Source organism: Amblyomma maculatum, chromosome 3, assembly GCF_055883805.1.
Source record: "Amblyomma maculatum isolate TAMU_Amacu chromosome 3, ASM5588380v1, whole genome shotgun sequence".
Lineage (NCBI taxonomy): Eukaryota > Metazoa > Arthropoda > Arachnida > Ixodida > Ixodidae > Amblyomma > Amblyomma maculatum.
In genome coordinates this window covers 196,827,671-196,847,350 of record NC_139346.1, presented here as the reverse complement: position 1 = coordinate 196,847,350, position 19,680 = coordinate 196,827,671, and the positions used below count along the sequence as shown (strand labels likewise).

Genomic DNA, 19,680 nt, shown 5'->3' with positions numbered 1-19,680 from the left:
GTGCAATCAGTGAACTGCAGCTTGAAAAACAGATAGAAAAGCCAGTGAGGCAGCAGAAAGACGCTAGCTTGAAGAAATAAAAGAAGCAAAAAAGAAAATAGTAAATGGAGTCTTCATTCCAATGACACTCGTGTGGACGGCACCGCTTACAAAATACAGGGTCCCCGAAACTGTCCCCGTTATCATTTTTTTTTTTTTTTGACCTCATTTGTACTGGTTCGGGCAAGGTGGAACCGGTTCAAACCAGAATAGAATGTTTCCGGAGCCGAAGCCAAACCCATAAGGTATAAACCCGAACCGGACTTGAAAAAATTCCACTTCGACACCCTGTATAAAACAGAGGGTACGGGAGGGCGGTTCATGTGTGCTTAATGACATCAAGTGGGTTCGAGCTAAATGACGTGAAGATGTTGGCTTTTTTGCTGTGCACATTTGCGTTTGACCTGTGCCCTAAGACTACTGCACTATTTGAGAACGCTGGCACAATCTACACAATAAAGCTTTTTGCTTACAAAACATTTGTTTGACCAATATTGGGAATGCACTGCGGCAGTGTGGGATCCCCGGACCGAAACCAACAGGCGTAAAGTAGAAAATGTCTCAACACAAAGCAGCCGGGGTTATCTTTATTACAGTTGGAAAATTCTCCAACAGCCCTACTGCAAACCGCAGGACTTGAACAGCTGGCCATTCATCATCGCGAAAGATTAAAATTCTACTTATTTTATCGCAATAAAACAAAAGTTGAGTTCATATCTCACTGCCCTACACGCGCCTATCATTTAAAAAAAAAGTTGCCACGTTTTTATGTAAAACTCGTGTAGACTTTGTCCATTGCGAATCAGGGAATTTTCTTCAAGTTCTTCATGAAGCATAGGGCTCGCACGCGTCCCTGTTTTGGGCAAAGTTTGATCTTGTCAATTCTCTGCCTTTGTACTCCATGTTGTAATGTGTTTTATGTTCTGGTTTTGACTCTCTTCACTTGGTACTGTTTGAACGTGCTTCTCGTTTTGTCATTATATCTGTGCCCCACTCTTGCCCAATGCCTGTAACGCTTCTGTTAAGTCTTGATGACATTTTTGTCAACAAACCAACATTCTTCTTTAGGTCTAGGAGTGGCTGAATACTAGTCTCTTGAAGTGAAAAGTGAAGCAGTTTTATCATTTACGGTCTCTGCCATAAGTGAAATGAGACAAATAAAATGTCAGATGCCCCATTTATGAACAGCAGGAGGTCTGAAAAAATTCTAGTAACGACGACGAATTCACTCTGAAGTAAGAGGTCGTGCTTTGAAGGGTACCACGGTGTTAGAAACGTTACTTTAGCTTACACAACAGTTGCGCACACTAAACTCCTATTGAGTGCATGTTATTTTGATTTTAAAAGTGTTTGGATTGCAAAGACTCTTATTTGTTGTTGTTTTTCATTGGTTTTTTTCCGAGCAGACGATTTTCTTATACTTTTTTGCTTTTGCCTATGATTTCTCATTCATTAGGCAGAAAATGAAAACCTTGCTATAGCCTCATTAGAACGGCAAGAATTGGTTTGCTACGCTGTTTTCAAAACCTGCTGCCAGAAGGTAGATTTCAGGCCATACTATACGAGCTTACCTTTCATGGCATTAAAGTTGGCCCATTTAGCTGCAGTCTCAAGTTTGTTGGAATGTCTATTTTACTTCACGACCAAAGCGGTAGAAGCCAGGTGGGGTGCTGTGAAGTGAGATATTGAATTGACCTTGCGAGTCTAGCATAGCGAAAGCTTTTCTAAGAGTCAAACCTTTGGTGCACAATGTCCACCTATGATCCAACAGTCACCACTCTGTCCTCCATGGTGGACGTGACTCTTTGACATCAGGCTGCAAGTGCTAGGTGGAAAATAAGGAGAAGCCACTAATCTCGTATGACACTTGTTTTTTCCCAGAGCACCCCGCTGCAATGGTGCAGTGGTTATGGCGCTTGAAATCTGTGCCCAAGGATGCGGGATCGAATCCCGGCATCAACTGCCGGTATTTTTAAAGGCGAAAAGCAAGGCGCCCGTGTGCTGTGCAATGTGGTTAATGGTGTCGTAGGTATCGCATGATTTTCTGCTCTACATACGGCTGTCGTTTATCTCTGATAGACAGTCTGGTTCCTTTGTTGCAGCATTTCATAGTACAAGTAAATTACTACCAAGCTAAATCAAGCTAGACCAAGTAAAACCAAGCTATATATAAAGGGCTTTCGCTTGGCAATTTTCGATTAACCGCGTTTTAATCACTTTTCTTTTTTTTCTTGCCCAGTTGAAATTGAAGTGTTCGACTAAACTGAACTGCGATAGTAGTTGGGTTCGCACGATGATCTGCATTTGACTGCGCAGATTGAGCGTAGCAACTACTTCCTGAACAATGTGGTGGAGATGTGGCGCCGTGGGGAGCCCGTGGAGGGCCGGCTCTTCAGCTTCCTGCTGCGGGAGCCACTGGAGGACGGTGGCCAGTGGCACATGGTGTCGAGCCTCGTGGCCAAGCACGGCCTGGTGCCCAAACAGTGCTACCCCGAGTCCACCAGCTCCGAGGCCTCGCGACGCTTCAACCAGCTGCTCACCAGCAAAGTGCGTATGCAGTTGTGTTGTCGCTGCGCGTTGTCAAATAAGGTCGAAGAAATGTGCCAGTGGATGCAGTCATGTCATGATATCTAAGCGGCATGACATAAATTTAGAACAGTGCAGGTATTCAGTAAACAAAGGAGTAAATGAAACGAAGAATGTGGCAGTTAAGTGAGGTAACCCTCACGCAGAAATTCGTGGGTGTAAGTGTAGTTCTGAAAATAGCATTGCCTTGCTTTCTCTGTAGTGTACGAGTTGAGTGAAGGGGCGCATATCATTATGTGTGTAAGCTGGTGACTGTGATGGAACTGCTGATAAACCTCTGGGATAGCCAGGACGTGAAGGTTTCTTTTGTGACACTCATGCATGGTTTTGCATCAGTGTCCTTGCGTTCAAAAAGTGATTCAACCATGTAACGCTTTTAAGTTTACAAAGCGAATAGCGCCACACTGGCAGACAGTGATTGGTGAGGAATTGTGGTCTCTCCTAGTGTACAGAGGCCTGTCGATGCACTGGCGCTTTTGGCTTCCGAGCAGTTTTGTTTTCTTCTGCGATTGACTGCTACTCAGAGGACAGCAAAAAGTGTGCGGTTGAGATTACAAACTCTTCAAGGATCACGTGGATTCAGCTGGCACAGGACCGGGTTAATTCGAGGGATATCAGAGAGGCCTTTGCCCTCTAATGGGTGTAGTCATGCCAGTTATGACGATTACTACTCGGTGCCCACCTGCTGGTACAGCGTGCATGCCAAGGATACTGACCTTTTTATATGATCAAAAACAGTGCTCTTATGTGTAATTTTCTTTTTTGTTTTGTTTTAACAGGAAAAAAAAATACAAAAACTCTCTTCTGTGGCCACTAGTACCTTGCTTTGCAGCAGCCCTGATGCACGGTTCCTGAATTTCTTTTTATAATCCAAGTTTTGTGAAGGTGCAATTTCTGCTCTGCTCGCTGGTTAGAGCAAAAGTTGTTATACATTTTAGAGCTACCTATGTTGGAACAATGTCCTGAGGTATTCACCCAAGAGAAATTAAAGCATGCAGTACCTCAAATGCGCCTTTTATTTTCATGTAGAGTTTAAGGGAGTACGCTAAAGGTAAAAAACTAGCCTCAATTTAAAGTGCTATAGCAAAAGCATTGCTGGGGAATGTTTTGAAAGTTTTACAAGTATAATGTGCCTTTTTCTTTTCTTTTTTTGAGGGGGTGGGGGGAGAAAATTTTTTTTGTTATTTAAATGCTTTGGTACAATACCACCCTGTGGCTTGGTCCAGAAATAATGCTGACTATTGCTTACTTATCCGTTGTGTGCACGGTGAAAGTGGGCCTCATTTGTCACAAACATAACAGAACTGAATGATAGTGGAGTACTCTAGAAGCTTGATGTAATTAACGCAGAAACTCAAGTTGGCCCTGCTCTAAGTAGTAGACAGCCATTAGGGAATCAGGTCATTGAACTAGAGAAGTCAAGCCCATTTGTGGACCCCATGGTCTTGATTCAATGGCATTAGTGGAAAAAGGTTTGATAGTGAAACACCTTTAGGGCTTATCAGCTGCACTGATCATGTTGCGCGTGGTAAACCGTAGCAGTTTTTTCTTCCATGCAGTAAGCTTTCTTTCGTCACTGTTCACAATTTGTGTGTACTTAAATTGATATTCTTTTTACTAAAGTAAGCTTCCTGACTTCAAAAAAAAAAAAATTTGTATTTCATGTTTGCTGTTGCTGCTGCCTCCTGTGTGTACGTTTGGGGCTAGCCAGGCGACCTTTGCGCAGTGCGCAGTCTAAGCCTCGCATGAAACGTGGATGTGACGTCAGTGTGGACAATGCTTTGAGCAAAACTACTCGAGCAGATTTTGGAAAGTAGCAAAGCAGGCTACTGCAAAACCCTTGCAACGTGACCACTGCCTGTACGTTTGACCGTCCCCTATTGGTATGAATAAACAATAAAGAAATCTTCCGTTGGTCCCACCAGGTTGGCCGCTATGAACAAGAGTACAATATATTGCGTGCATGCCGATAGCTGTGCTGCCTTTCAGCAGTCGCGCAAAGCGCATGCTGGCTACATTTTTGACGCATCTCCCAACCAGTTCCTGTACGTTATTGCATTCACTTGTTTTGACAGCATTATGTTGTGTGTACTGTCATTGGGTCACAAATTTATCTTTGTGAAGGCCTTTGTTAACATGAAGAAACATTTCTCTGTGTAGTTAGTAGCAGCTGCAAAATTATTAATCCAATGTCAGCGCAGTAGTGCAACTGAAACCATACCTGAAGCCAAATACGCCTCAATTACTTTGTGTAGAAACGTACGTAATGCTCCATCCCCCATAGCCTTGGCCGCATAGTCACAGAAAGCAATCCCCAAGTGTAGACCCATCTCCCTACAAGGTGGAGTGTACAGTGCTTCCACTGATTATGGCTGGGTAATGATTAAGTGAAATTTATAGTTCATAAATCAAAATTCACAGAATGATGATTCACACGAAATTCACAGGACTCACTAACCCGCCTTGCTCATTTCCTTCTTGGCTGGATGATTGTGCTTGCTTTAGTCTGTGGACATGTGATTATCCAATTTGCTCATAACGACCTTATTCTTCCTTGCTTTGCAGTTGCGGGAGTTTGCACGCGATCTGTACACGCTGCTTGCAAAGGGATGCTCTGATGCTGACGTTCAGTCTGCAATCGAGCACATGATGGAAACTGTGAGTGGTATCGAAAAATACTACCATGCTCATGCATTTCAACTTTTTTTTCTTTGTGTGTGGTTTAATTGGACTTGTTCATGAAAATATGCATGTGCCAAGGGAAGGGATTGTTCATTACACCGGCCCTTCTCTTCTAAACGTATGTGCTGCCTTTTAAATTATCTCTCCATTAAAGTGAAGTTACATTGTCATTGAAGCTGTTACAGCGTTTAAAACGCCCATGACCACATTTGTGAAACAAGAGTAAAGAAAATTGTATGGGCCATAGCTCGCATGGATCTGGACACACTGGAAACCTAAAAAAAAGTGCTCCAGGGAGTCCCGGGGTTCTGGAGTACTCATATACCATCTAAAACAGGCAAACATAACAAGTGCTTCAAGGAAGCTAACCACTTATTTCTAAAGATGCGCTTCTTGAGATACGGAGACTGCTTCTGCGACACAGTTGTACCAGTGTTGGTGAACGATGTCATGAAAATGGGAATAATGTTAACTAGTAAGCTGAGTAACTAACCAGTGATGGTGATTTGGTGTCATGTGTCGCTTTTACACAATAGTTCTTTGATCTCACTGTGCTGAGAAGCCGTTGCCTTAACTTGGCATCGCGCCAGCAGTCTCTAAACATGTCGGAAAAATTCCCAATTGGCCGTCAGTCATGATGTCGCAGCAACATGACCTCTGGCGGGAATTTGGAGCACTCCATGTTCAAATAAAGCTGATGAATTTAGGGAGGGTCCAAATAAAGCCAAAATTTGAGAGGGGTTCCCTCTAATTGGGGTATTTCAGAAAATAGAAGGAACTCGATAAAATACTAGATTTGCCACCATTGATGTTCGAACCCAGGCTCTCTGCATGCCACGCGGGTAACAAACGCATAGGCCATGAAGGGCCATTAGCACTGGGCCCGTTGGAGGGGTACATAGTGAACATGTTGTGATGTGCACAATAAAAAAAGGGAATAAAAAATGGGGATAATGAAATAATAATTACGAAAATAATGGAACATTTGCCATTGTGTCGGCTCTTAGGCAGAGCATGGGTCTTCCAAGTTTTGAATTTCTATACATAGGCAATAGCACGCTAATGTAGCATGTTGTATAAAGCTAACCCTAACTTGACGTACATAGTACCACATGAATCTCATTGATCTTCGGTGCAGCTTTTTCACTCTATGGGGTTTTAAATAAAAGACCTAACCCAACTAACCTAACCTAGCCTAGCTTAAAGGCTCCCTACTGGCCGCACTGTTTGGCATTCAAATGGGCACTCTATTTGTATGCCCCCCAGTTGCTTCTTTGCCCTAGAGGAAACTCTTTGACACCTTGGCGTATTGCATCCAGGTGTACCGTATCACATCCATCTGCCTGGGCACACCACCGGCTACTTTCACTTGGGAATACTATGACAAGAACAAGGCTTACAACCGGCTGGGGCCGATCACTCCGTTGGAGTTTTACGAGAAGCACGTAAAGCCCCTGTTCAACTTCGATGACAAGGTATTGAATGATTCCATCCACGTGTGTAACGGATTATAATTTGTTTTTCTTTTTAAGCAGGTAGGGGCAGTGATTTCCTAGTGTTCCTATTTTATGTACAGCTGCTGATAATTGATTTCTAATTCATATTCTGTGTTGGTGAAGCTGAATTGCAAGACTGGGGAAAAAAAAAATATCAGCCATGTTGTGCAAGGAAGTACAATGCTCAAACAAAATGAATGACTGAATGTGCAGCATGATACGCGACAAAGGGCAACCTTTATTGGAATGTTTAGAATAAATGAATGAAATAATCCCGATATGTTTATCAAGAGTTCAGCAAATGAGAAAAAAAAATATTTCTCAGATCTGTGTTTGCTTATCAACTTCCTTTATGTTTATTTCCCAAGTAGTTTATGTAGCAGGCCAGTGTATTTTGTATCTCTGGCTGCTCCTGTTAACCATGTGTTTTTTCTTTGCCGCAACATCAATTTGTAGGAAGATAACATTTTACTCTAGTGTGAATGTGCTTTAATGCTTCTACAGCAATATCCTCATATGAATAGCACCTAATATGCTCATATGGCTGTGCTGACTTTCAGTTGTATTTGGCAAGGCAAGCACAGAGCATTGAGATGTTGCTGCTTGTTTGTATTTCGTGTGAAGGAATAAGCCTTGTTGAGAATTCTTGTGGAATCTTTGGGGTTCGTGTCGCCCATGAAGGTGCCTTTCGGCTGGAATAAGTGCTTCGCATATATTACTGCGAAGTCATTTTCAATACCTGCGATTTGTACACCCAAACTAAATCCTCACTGCACATGAAATGTTCATGGCTGATTGTGTAATTACTTAATTGGTGAAAGTGGCCAGCATATCCATATCAGTGTATTTGATTATGCACTGTGCACGCAATTGTGCACATTGGGAATTTTCTGCCTCTTTTGAGAGTGTGCTGCAGCCTGCAGTCGCTCTCTAAACACAATAGATCTCAACTTTTGTGTTCCTGGATTCAGAATTGCTGTGAGCCAGTCCCGTTCCCACTCTTGTGTCGAAACCAATGCAGTTCAAACACATTATCTTGCAATTTCTTGTCATCCCAAGCATTGTGTAAACCATGTTCACGTTTTCATGGTTCTGCTGTTTATCTCAAAACAAGGAGCTTGGTGAAAATCCTTCAACATACTTGGGTAGACGTGCTAGCATCATGTTCCTTTCAAAGAAAACTATACTGTTCTCGGACCTCTCAAGTGCTCATTTGGCATATCCTAGTGTTTCATTGTTACATACTGAAGAAGTTATGCAAAGCGGTGATTGAGAGAGAAAAAGACAGTGCTTTGCGGACAAGCAGACTACGAGCTGGCCCACCACCACCACAAAAAAATTTTTCAAGTATAATAAACACAAGACTGACTTTCATGCTTGAATTCCGATGACTTTTAGTCAGTGTGGATATAAAAAAAGCCTCTTCATCTACCGATCGCCTTGTCAGTCTTGAGAACACTGTTTGGGAAGCGTTCATCCGCAACCAACAGTCTATCGGACTCTTCTTCGACTTGCAGTGGACTTACAATACCACGTGGAGGTTCGGTATCCTCTTTGACCTAGCAGACCTAGGTATCCATGACAGCATGCTGAGCTGTTTGAGTGACTTCCTTGCCAACCGCACATTCAAAGTCCGCCGAAGCGCAACCTTCTGCAATACTTTCACTCTAGAATGGTGGGCTCCAGGGGTGCATCCTGAGCACAGCACTTTTCGTAGCTAAAATGAACTCTGTAGCAAAAGTCATACCTAAGTCCATAATGTACTCGGTTTTCGTTGACTGTCTACAAACAGTGAGCATCTCTTCCAGCATATCTACTTGTGAATGACAGGTGCAAATGACAGTAAATAAACTGGCTACCTGGGCAGATAAAAATTGGTTTAGATTTTCTCCCCAGAAAACTGTAGCGGTCCTGTTCTCTTAGTGACGAGGCCTGCAGGCTGATCCCACACTGTATCTTAACAAAACCACACTATCACTCAGACAAGAACATAAATTTTTAGGCCTCACTTTTGATAAAAAGCTAACATTTTTACTACATGTAAACGGCCTAAAGGAAAAAGTGTCCCAGGCCCTCAATATCCTAACACTACATTCTCGAAAGCCGTTGGGGGTCTGACAGCGCATGCGTATTACATATCTCTTTCTCTCGAAGTTAACCTCGCACTAGCAGTTTCAGAAAACGCACACACCACATGAACCCATATTACAAGAATACCTGACACTAGAGGGAAAATATAGCAATTACTCTGCATTTTATACAGAGTAGAGCTGTGCACGGGCTCAGGCCGGGCTGGGGCCGGACAACCCGATCATGAACGCGATCAGCGTCTAGAATGCGCAGCATTTGCCTGCGTCCTCCCCACGTGAGAGCTTCAGAGTTCTTTCGTGGCGCCGATCCGCCACCTCGCTGCGAACAGATGTTTGGTAGCAGTCAGTGAACGAGCAGAGGGGCCGCTTGTGGGCTATTTAGTTTCGAGTTCAGCATCTCCACTTTGGTAACACCAACGCTGATGTTTAGGTATCCATTTTTTGGATTTGGATTAAGAATAATGAAAGAGCAGATGAACAGCAGAAATGAAAATTGTGAACATGCGACACAGGGATTGCATGAAATTAGTGCACAGCAAGCTAAGAGCCAAGTGGCAGGCTGGTTGGGAAAATGAAACTCTCTGCACTCTATTAAGTCAATATTAGGAGAGTGGAAATTGTGTCAACACTAGGAACACTTCATCGAAGCAGTCTTATGCCATCAAGAATAGGGCACACACATCCTACGCACAATTTTTTATTAGCAAAGAAAGATAAACCTGCGTGTGAATTCTGTGGTGATGAGCTCACTGTAAGTATCATTTTAGTGACACGTGCAAAACTCTAAGACCTGAGGAAAAAATATTTTACTTTATTTTACAGTCAGTGCATCCCATTTCGTCCAGCATTGCTTTTTAGAGAATATGCGCTTGTTCATATTTCACATTTTAACAGTTCTCAAGGAACTGACTGTCCATTTGTTACTATATCGCAAGTTTTAAACTGACTGAGAAGATCGATAAATATCATGTAAAAAATCTCATTACAAATGTTTACTGAGGGCAGTAATTTGATAGCATTTTTTTTTTCCAATGTTTACGCGTATAATAATACAAGGCGTAATTTCGAGGCTAATAAAGTGTTCATTTGCACTACATTTTGCGGTTGACCTGCGAGGTGTACGCACTCCACTCTCACTTCCAATGTCACCTTGAGCCGGGCGTCACAAATAGGGCCGTTCAAGCCAGATGGATTACTTGGAGCAGCAGGAGCAGCAACAGTCATGAAAGTTGGTTGTGTGATACCGCACAAATGGTGCTAAAGAAGGCAAGAATGTTTGCTAAAGGTGACACTAAATTTGACCTTTTGAAAGGGGTATTTAAGGGGGTGCCATATTCAGTTCTTGAGGATGTGGCACTTATCCACTTGTTTTCCCTTTTTCCCCCTCTGCATCAAGGTATGTTTGGTGAATGACACCCGACCGTCAAACCCCTTCGGTGACACCTACACTGTGGACTGCCTAGGCAACGTTGTTGGAGGCATTCCGATAGTCTACAACAACCAGCCGATGGACGTGTTCATGCAGTCTATTGTCGACTCTATCAAGGGCAATGAGGTATGCACTCTAATGAATGCTGGAGGGCTATTTTCATTCCGGATGACATTGCCCATGCTTGTACGGCGCATTTAGGATTTCGAAATCAAGGAAAACCTGGGATCATAATTGATACTGGGAAGCCAAAGGTGATGTAATTGGGCTGATGCTAGACATTTATGGCACTGAGAATCCAGCTAGTCCTTGTAAATGTATAACGCTTAACTAAGTGTTACTACTGCTGTCGCTGAGCAATGCTTTCATACTCTGATAATGTGGACGCGTACTGTATTCTGGATTTTTTTTTTTTTAGGAACTATCACTTGTACATAGTTGTTCTCAGTATATCGGATGCTGTAAGGCATATTTTACACCTTCAGATCGAGTGAAGGAAAGATTGAGTCAAAGCAGCCACAATATTATGACCAACCATCTGCCCTGTTGAAATGCAAGGCTGCCACATTATTATGCTGGTCTGGGTGAAAGAATTCGGAACACTTAACTGAGTCTTCCACAGTCATTCACTCATACCTCGTAGGCACTTTAGGTGGAGGGCTTTACAAGAGGGGTAACCACACCTTGACCGGAGCAGTAATGTCCCAAGTGTGAACGTTGCGTATCAGCCAGGACGGTAATTGCTAAATGAATGCTTGTGCCGCAACACTTCTGCGCTGTGCACTGCAAAGGTTTCGCTTGTGAAACAAGTGTAATGAAACAGAATGGTTAAGTAAAACTGAAGCCTGCATTTGCCTTGGGAGTTGGCGCAGGATATGTAAGTTGTATGTCCACTCATCTTTTGCCTTTCTGTTTCAAAACGAGATTGACATAAGGTTCGCTAATGTTTACTTTTCGTACAATAACCAGCTATGGTAGCTTGCGCTACATCATCTGGACCATGATGTAGTTTCTGTGGCATTGCATTGCGTCAAGAATTCTGCTCAGATATTGCAGAGATCTTTCGGGTTATACAGAACAGCTCAAAAAAAGAAAATCTTCAAGTGAAGTTTTGAGTTGCAGAGGAAACTTGGAAAACTGATCGTGGCTCTTTGTACATAACTGCACAACCAATGAAATTTGGCTAATCAGGCAACCCTCCCTCCTAAAAAAAAATTGGCTGAAACCTGAAGTCTGAAGCAGAATGACGGCAGTAAGGAGAATGAACATAATTTCACTGTATGGCAGGGGCACTCTGAACTTCTCAGCTAGAGGGCCAGATTGTAAAACTTGGTTTGTGAGGTTTAACGTCCCAAAGCAACTTAGGCTATGAGAGACGCCGTAGTGGAGTACTCCTGAAATTTCAACCACCTGGGGTTCTTTAATGTGCACTGACATCGCACAGCACACTGGTGCCTTGCTTTTCGCCTCCATCGAAAAGCTGCCGCCGAGGCCGGGATTCGATCCCGCGTCCTTGGAAGCAGTAGTCACCAACCCCACTTCAAGTGGGGTTGGTAAAAAATTTACTTTGGACTAAAACACTGTTCCCACTTTTGAAGTGTTGATCAGCATGGCCTTGCCATTGGCTTAGTTGTGAGAATGGCTGCCCCAGCCCAGAACAGGTGACTATCCAATGTTTGAGCCCTGAAGCGGGACGAAATTTGTTTTCAGCTCTGGAGTTTTTAGTATTTGGATATGGAGAGGCAACACTGTCTCCTGGCAGATGCCACACTGCTTTGTCTTGTCACTGCTGAAAGCTGCAACTGGCAGCCTGCTGGAGCTGAAGTAGGTGTTTCACTTTCATTATGCCTCGTTGTGAGCAGCTCACAGCGACTTCGTAATTGGATTATTCAAAGCATCTGGATTATCCCTTCATCTTGACTGCAGCAGCAGGTTGTAAAGGTGCCCCATGCTAGGGACATTACAGGAATGATCTCTCTAGCTTTCTTTGTAGCTGCAATAGCCAAACTTAAGTGAATGCCGATAAGTATTCTTTTGCCATAAATCCACTACACATCGGCTGAAACTGGTGGCTTCATTTGCCATTGTGTGGGCTGTGTGCATTTTGGCATTGTGCTCCTTTTTTCTTTTTTTCAGCCTGTTTGGTTTGGCTGTGAAGTCGTGAAGAGGTGCGAGATAAAGCGGGGAGTCTTTGACACGGACTTGTAAGTTGGCCGTTCGCTATTATCTGCAACTAAGTTCTTGTCTTCTGTGTTTGTTGATGTATAAAACAGCCCACATTTCATTTTTTTTTTAATAGTATTTGGTTGGGCACGAGTTCTTCCCTAAAACACACCTTCTAAAGAACATCTTTTTGTTGTGCGCAAAGCAGACACAGCACTGTTTTTTTACTGTGTCTGCATAGAAAAGACGTATAGACTCTCTCATTTTCGGCGGTCTGTTTTCTTCTTTGTATTGATGCACTAGACACTGTACTGTACATGGATCACCATATGGTATTCATCTACAAGTGCGAAATAGTTTAGTTAAATCCCTTCCATCACCCGTTTTAGTTTTGGTTTCAACAACAGCTTTTATACTCCTTTAACCATGGTTTAAAATTTCTTATAATGCTTGTTAAGGATGAGTTCGATAACTATGTGTCAGAGGAGGGAGGTCCTAACAAGGGTTCTAACCGCATGGCTTAAGATGCCAGACTATTGTGCCAGAGTACTCAAGCTTAATCCCGACTGCCGCCGGCTGCATTTCGATGGAGAAGAAACGAAGATGTGTCCGTGTGCTATGTGGTCAGCAACTATATATGATACAATGTCAGAGCTTTATAACAAGTAAAATCATTATCTTTAGTTTAGAACTCGCACTACTGTTCCCTAGTTCGCTGCCATATCGACTCCCTTCGAAAAAAATGTGATTTGTAAATTTATGCAAGTTCTAATAATGGTTCTAACCACACGGCTTGTTTTAAGGGTGCGCAGATATTGAAATTTTCGAGTGCGAATCTAATAAAAATGGTAACGAAATCAATAAATATATTCCTCTTAACATTGCTCCACATTGGACAAGTATGAAAGAAAATTGATTGAAAAGCCTGATAGGCAGATGTTATCCTTACTTTTAGCTGTGTGTTTCTTTGCAACCAAAATAAATAGCACCAAACTAACTTAGTGCTGCTTGATTAGGCACCGTAACCATATGCAGCCTGTAACGTGGTCATGAAAAATTAGTAACAAAATGAAGTCCATCAATTGGAACTAAATACAAGCATGACGGGTAGTCATATTTTATCAATTCTAACTTAAGGGATTGGACGAAATGCATCAATTATATGAACCGTGAGTTGTAACATGCCCTCTGTGCGCACGGAAAAAAAATATATATATCGGACGACGCTACCTCAACAAATCTAGTGTGTCACTGTGGGTGGAGATGGTGCTGGTCAATGCATACCTTGGCCATCATTATGTAACCATTATTTTCCTTTTAGCTTTGATTATGAAGCACTCTTCGGCACCACTTTCACATTAGCCATGTCAAGGGCAGACCGCCTCATCTATGGAGAATCCTGCATGGGCCACGCCATGCTCTTTACAGGAGTGTCCGTTGATGTAAGTGAAAATCATCTCTCAGATCATCACTGTGATCATTTTCTAGAGACAACCGCATTATATCTTCTGCTTCTTATGTAGAGACTGTCTTGACTTGTTAAGGGCATAACTAGGATTGGGCATATTAAAATTAACTAAGATATCTGCTTTGACGGGAGTGCTTGGTGTATTTGGCCATAAAAAAATATATCTGGACTGCTGTCTTTTTGGCTGTTCTGGTTTCAAGGAGTGGAGCATTGTAACATTTATTGTAACATTTGTATTGTAACATTTATTGATGCCTGTGCATTACTAGGCAGGTAATCATTGTTTCTTATGCATATTAGGGTCTGTATCTGGATTCGTTGAGGTTGTTTATTTAGCTTAGGTGCAGTTTGTTTCTTCGTGTAATGGTCACACGAGTTAGAGAAATGGTTTTAAAAATGCCTAATTGTATCATTTAAACTTCTTTGCCCCCTCATATCACTCAGACTAAAACATTGCCCCATTTGTATGGCTCCTGTTAATATGGTATACTCAAATTGTGGACAGTTATTATTTGTGAGTTGGAAGGGGGGGTAAAATTTGTGATAAAAGCAAAATTCTGTGACAAGCTGTCTGACTTGGGATGAAAAGCAGGCATGGTGTCCGTAGAAATACATGGAAGCAAAAGTTTTCAAAGCAGTTTTCTGATTTCACTGTGTGCCTATGATGATGTCCTCTAGAATGGGTTGCAGAATTTTTACTCAAATGTAGAGTTTTTGGCACACTGCAAAGCGTGTGAGGTAAGAATCAGGAGCGCGCCTCTTAACTCTTTTAAAGGAAACTTGCAAAGTATGTTTCTAGTTTCACATTACCAATGGAAGCAGGCGGGCATTAAAAAATGGCGAGTGCTTAAAATAAAAATTTGATAAGGCGTGCTAGGCACTATATCATTTCGAAAGCAATCTATATTTAGAATGTGCCGTTTTCATTGGTGCCTCTGTGAGGCTAGAAAAATATTCTGTCAAGTTTTATTTGGATGAGTTTTGAACAGGTCTTGCTTCCAACTCGCGGCTCCATAGGTTTTGCAATGTCTTAAGAACCCACCCTGAAATCTGAAAACTGTTTTAAAACCTTCAGTTTTCACGCATTCCTCGCTCGCAGTGGACTGTGGCATCTGCAAAAGGCCGCTTTTGTTTGTAAATGCAGTGTTACTTTACATGGAAGCTTGACATCCTGAAAATGAATAATCCGAAAATGGGCACAACTCGTCAGGGCCCACATTTATTCCTTTAGGGATGAGAATATCATCTCTGCTGCTTGCAACAGGATGTTGTTAATCCTCAATTTTGAGAGCTGACACCAGTGAAAGGCAGTGACGAAGCCCCATCATTTTCCATTTGGGAATTGCAGAGAGCTAGGAGAACAGATGAGATGGAGGATTAGATGGCTATGCAGGCTAGAGATTATGAGGACATTATTCTGAGAAAATTCACCGCAGTCTCATGGAGAACTAGACATTTCCAACTCCACTGCGTAGTTTTAAAGATAATGCATTGTCAGCTCACAATATTTTGTCCTAAAGGTATTTTTTTTATCCTAAATCCTTCTAAACCTTTAGTGTGCAGGCATTTTTGGAAGTTTTAATGAAATGCCATAACCTTGTAGACTTGTAGAGTTTGACGCTGAATGCAAAAGTGCGGTTGCCTTTGATGTTAGCATTCAGACACCACTTCACAGATGCATTCTTTATGCTGTTGAGGTTTGTCTTTCATTGTTGTATGTTGCCTTTCTTCCTCTAGGCTGATGGCAAGCCTGTGAAGTTTCGTGTCGAAAACTCTTGGGGAGATGACACAGGGGAGAAAGGTAAGTGTTCAGTTTTATCTTCTTTAAAAACATTTATGCCAAAAGTTATTACATGTCATATGCGCTTACATGCTTTACAGATGGATGATTGCTGCTTTTGCCTGTGTTGTGTTTACTTTCGGTGGCAGCAGGTTTTAAATTTTTAAAGTGATAACGCAGAATTTCCAGTATTCTGCAGGCAGCCTTCTGCATGCATAAAAGGCTGCACACTTCTGTTCAGTGACCTAAAGTAATTGAAAAGTTTGCTTTTTTTCATGGTGGATGAGATCACTATTAATATCTCAAAGACGAAACAATGTAGTATAGCCATGCAGGACACGACATTATGAACCATAACTTTCAATTTTTCTGTGCCGAATCTCGGTCCTGAAGCCTCATTCTCCTGCTCGCAAATATCTACCAAACCGTGACGGACTTTCCTGTTGTTGGCTAATATGTTATTTGAACTGTGCTGGAAAATTTCATTCATAGCTTTCATGCCGTGCATTTCATAAAATTTTAGACGTAATATTTTTTCCTCAAGAAAAGTCTAGTGGAAGCCTGTTCCATATGCAGTTACAAAGAATGTATTTGTTTCCCGTCAAACGCCTTAACTACAAGAAAGTTGTTAGCTGACGGCATCGTGGTGGACTGACGTCTTAGAAGCTTGTGTTCTTGCCGCCAAGCAGAGCTGGCACGCGGAGCCCAGGGGTTTTGGGAAGGGTTGTGCATAAGTTACTGCGTCCGACAGCACACTGAGGGTACTGCTTGACGACAATCAAACGCCGCAAAGACATATAGGGGCAGATGGCAAAGGGTAGGAAGAGTGGCTTGGGGTACAGCAGTGTGCGTGATCTCTACTGCGTGTTTGCCTTGCGTTTCCGCTTTGTTCATATCTCTGTGTGTCTGTTAAAGGCTTAGCAGCTTCGCAGTATGCACTCTGTGCTCAAAAGTAAAGCACCTCGTGAGCACCTACTTACCATTGCCTCCTTCAGTTTTAAAGAAAGGGAATCTGGAAATGTGGTTGACTCAGAGGGGCCGGGGCATTTGTAGGGAACTCGGGCGGTACTATAAGCCGAGCTGTCTTGGAGCCTGTACTACTGTCTGAGCGAGCGCCGTCAACCCATTTGCACAGCGGTTTCAATATTTGAAGTTTTCTTTAGTATCGAGTATCTTAGAAATACACGATACTTTAAAAATGTATTTTCGATGCCAATACTTTGATACTTTCATTTTCAGCATATGATACTTAATTCCGATACACAAAATGTATCTAAAGATAGTATCGAAGATACATGTAGCTTCGATACTGCCCATGACTGATAATTATACCATGCTCCAAAAATTGTTCATTGCTAGTGCCTTTCAATGAATTTTTTTTCCACATTTTTTTTACAGGATTCTTCACAATGACCCGGGATTGGTTCAATGAATTTGTGTTTGAAGTGGTTGTCGACAAAAAGTACTTGCCAGCAGAAGTAATCGCCGCTAATTCAAAGGAAGCTAAGGTGCTGCCTGCCTGGGACCCCATGGGTGCTCTTGCTCACTGATCTTTCAGGAAAACAAAAAAAAAAAAGCCTTTGTGTTCAGAAACAAAATAAACAAGTCGTGCTGTTTTTTTTTATTGCAAATGTTTGTTATCCTTATTTCTCAATTTTTTTCCCTAGATCACCAAAAACCTTTGCCACAGCGCCCCGCCGGGGTGGCGCAGTGGTTACGACGCTCGACTACTGTTCCCAAGGACGCGGGATCGAATCCCGGCCTCGGCGGCCGCTTTTCGATGGAGGCGAAAAGCAAGGCGCCCGCGTGCTGTGCGATGTCAGTGCACGTCAAAGAACCCCAGGTGGTCGAAATTTCCGGAGTCCTCCACTACGGCGTCTCTCATAGCCTCAGTCGCTTTGGGACGTTAAACCCCACAAACCAAACCAAACCAAACCTTTGCCACAGCATAAAAATTGTAGAGGGCACTTTTCATCACTAAAGTGCAATGAGGCGAAAGCCATTATAGCGGGGTGTATCGTAGCCCTCCACTAGGACATCTCTATCGCCCTCTTTTCTTTCACGTCCACCTTCCTCCCGTCCTTTACGGTGTGTTACATGTGTCCGCGGAGAATTGACAGATACTGCGCTTTTTCTATCCTGTAAATCAATTTCAAACGCCGCTGATGCGTGCTGTACTAACGCCTCTTAGACATCTGGGTCTGCTTCTGTTTGCTGTGTGGTGCGGCGTTCGAGGAAGCGGCAAATGAAAGGCCGCACGCACGCCTGTATCGGACGGCCGGTGGGGTCAGCTTCGTATATAGAGCGCATTTCACTATCAGATTTAGCTGGTGGCAGTTGTGGCAACCCTGTACTGCGTAGACGCCGTAATGTTGGCCGGTTCGAAACTAAAAGCAAACGAAAGAATGTTTCCGACGCGTCGGCGCCGGTCTACAGGCCTCCTCCCTGCTGCGCGCCCCTCATTTGTCTAGTATGGGTTCCGGCTCACTCGGGCTCGCGAACCTCGCGAATATGCCCGCGGTTTCGTCGGCCGAGCAGTAAGTACCTCGTTTCCCGTGGGTGCGAGGGAGGGCTTGCTCTCGTCCCATGATATAACCAACACCATACATAACTCGCCATTTTAGCCTGGGAAGGCGCATCTTTCCTTCCCCACATAATTCATTAAACAAGGCCCGGGATACTCTGGCGTCAGCTACAAACCCGATCCTTCCTCTGCCTCAAAGTATATTCATATATATTCAAGAGCAGGTTGAACCCTGGTTAAAGTGCTCGAAGTACTTCCATGCAATAAGGAAAGAAAAAAAAAAAAATTCGGTGGCGCAGTGGTTATACAGCGCTCGACTACTGTTCCCCAGGGCGCGGGATCGAATCCCGGCCTCGGCGGCAGCTTTTCGATGGAGGCGAAAAGCAAGGCGACCGCGTGATGTGCGATATGTCAGTGCACGTTAAAGAACACCAGGTGGTCGAAATTACCGGAGCCCTCCACTACGGCGTCTCATAGCCTGAGTTGCTTTGGGACGTTAAACCCCACAAACCAACCATTTGATTTACATTTATTCAATTTTACAAAACCGTCGCGCAAACGATATGAGAGTCAAATGATAGGAAAGGAAGGGTAGGCCTTTGCCATTCTCCTCTTGAGAGAGATCTAGGGACCCTCTATTTTTTTTTTCAGGTTTTTGTAAACGGTGTGCAAAACAGACCGCTTTCTCTTCGATCCTTTATTTCCCTCTTTACCTCTGCCAAAGTACCCCCCCCCCCCCCCCTCCCTTTCCACCCAGAAAACCATATAATATTCAATGGATATTCAATGAACATCCATAAATAGATATCCGATGTCCATATGATGTTTACAGAAGTTGATATTATGTTGACATAACATCCATGGAATGTCCATTTTGACACTTGTGGACCCCCATATAATGCCCACAGCATGTCCACACACAATATTGATGAGACATTAAATGATATTGTGTGGATATTAACCAATATATTTTTTGGTGCTGTGAGTTGTGCATTAGGAGTACCCTACTTTATAATAAGCGAGTGATTGCTCAATAATGTCCAGCCAAGCACCATATGGCTCCACCTGGGTGGATATTATTGAGCAATTACTGGCTTATTATAAAGTAGGGTTAGTGGACGTTACTGTGCAGCTACTACCATCCTGCAAATATACTTTTCTTCGGGGGCAATGCCCTAAATACATTTAGAGTGCACTAAGTAATTGATTTCATACTTTGCAGCAACTGCTGAAAATCACCAAGAAAAATTATTGTTGTTGTACAGTCATGTTTATTTGGTCATTTATGTTTTATTTTGCCTCTGCGATATCAGGTCCGGGGTGCACATTGATGACCTGCAAATATACAAATGCACATATATAAACACATGACAATAGTAACGGCAGCACATTTATCACAAACATGAAAAAAATAGAATGGTGG

The 19,680-nt window shown here is 42.9% G+C and overlaps 1 protein-coding gene across 1 annotated transcript in view; it reads left to right on the top strand.

Annotated features, from left to right (window-relative positions):
* The window catches only part of LOC146197361 (bleomycin hydrolase), a 28,446-nt gene extending 11,090 nt beyond the window's left edge, over nt 1-17,356 (top strand). The window contains exons 4-11 of the mRNA XM_084599172.1: nt 2,356-2,586; nt 5,191-5,283; nt 6,627-6,782; nt 10,290-10,448; nt 12,459-12,526; nt 13,807-13,927; nt 15,691-15,754; nt 17,132-17,356. Of these exons, the coding sequence (XP_084455298.1) occupies nt 2,356-2,586; nt 5,191-5,283; nt 6,627-6,782; nt 10,290-10,448; nt 12,459-12,526; nt 13,807-13,927; nt 15,691-15,754; nt 17,132-17,283 (1,044 nt within the window). The 3' untranslated portion in view covers nt 17,284-17,356. The remainder of the gene's footprint in view (nt 1-2,355; nt 2,587-5,190; nt 5,284-6,626; nt 6,783-10,289; nt 10,449-12,458; nt 12,527-13,806; nt 13,928-15,690; nt 15,755-17,131) is intronic.
* Nucleotides 17,357-19,680: the final 2,324 nt, after the last annotated feature.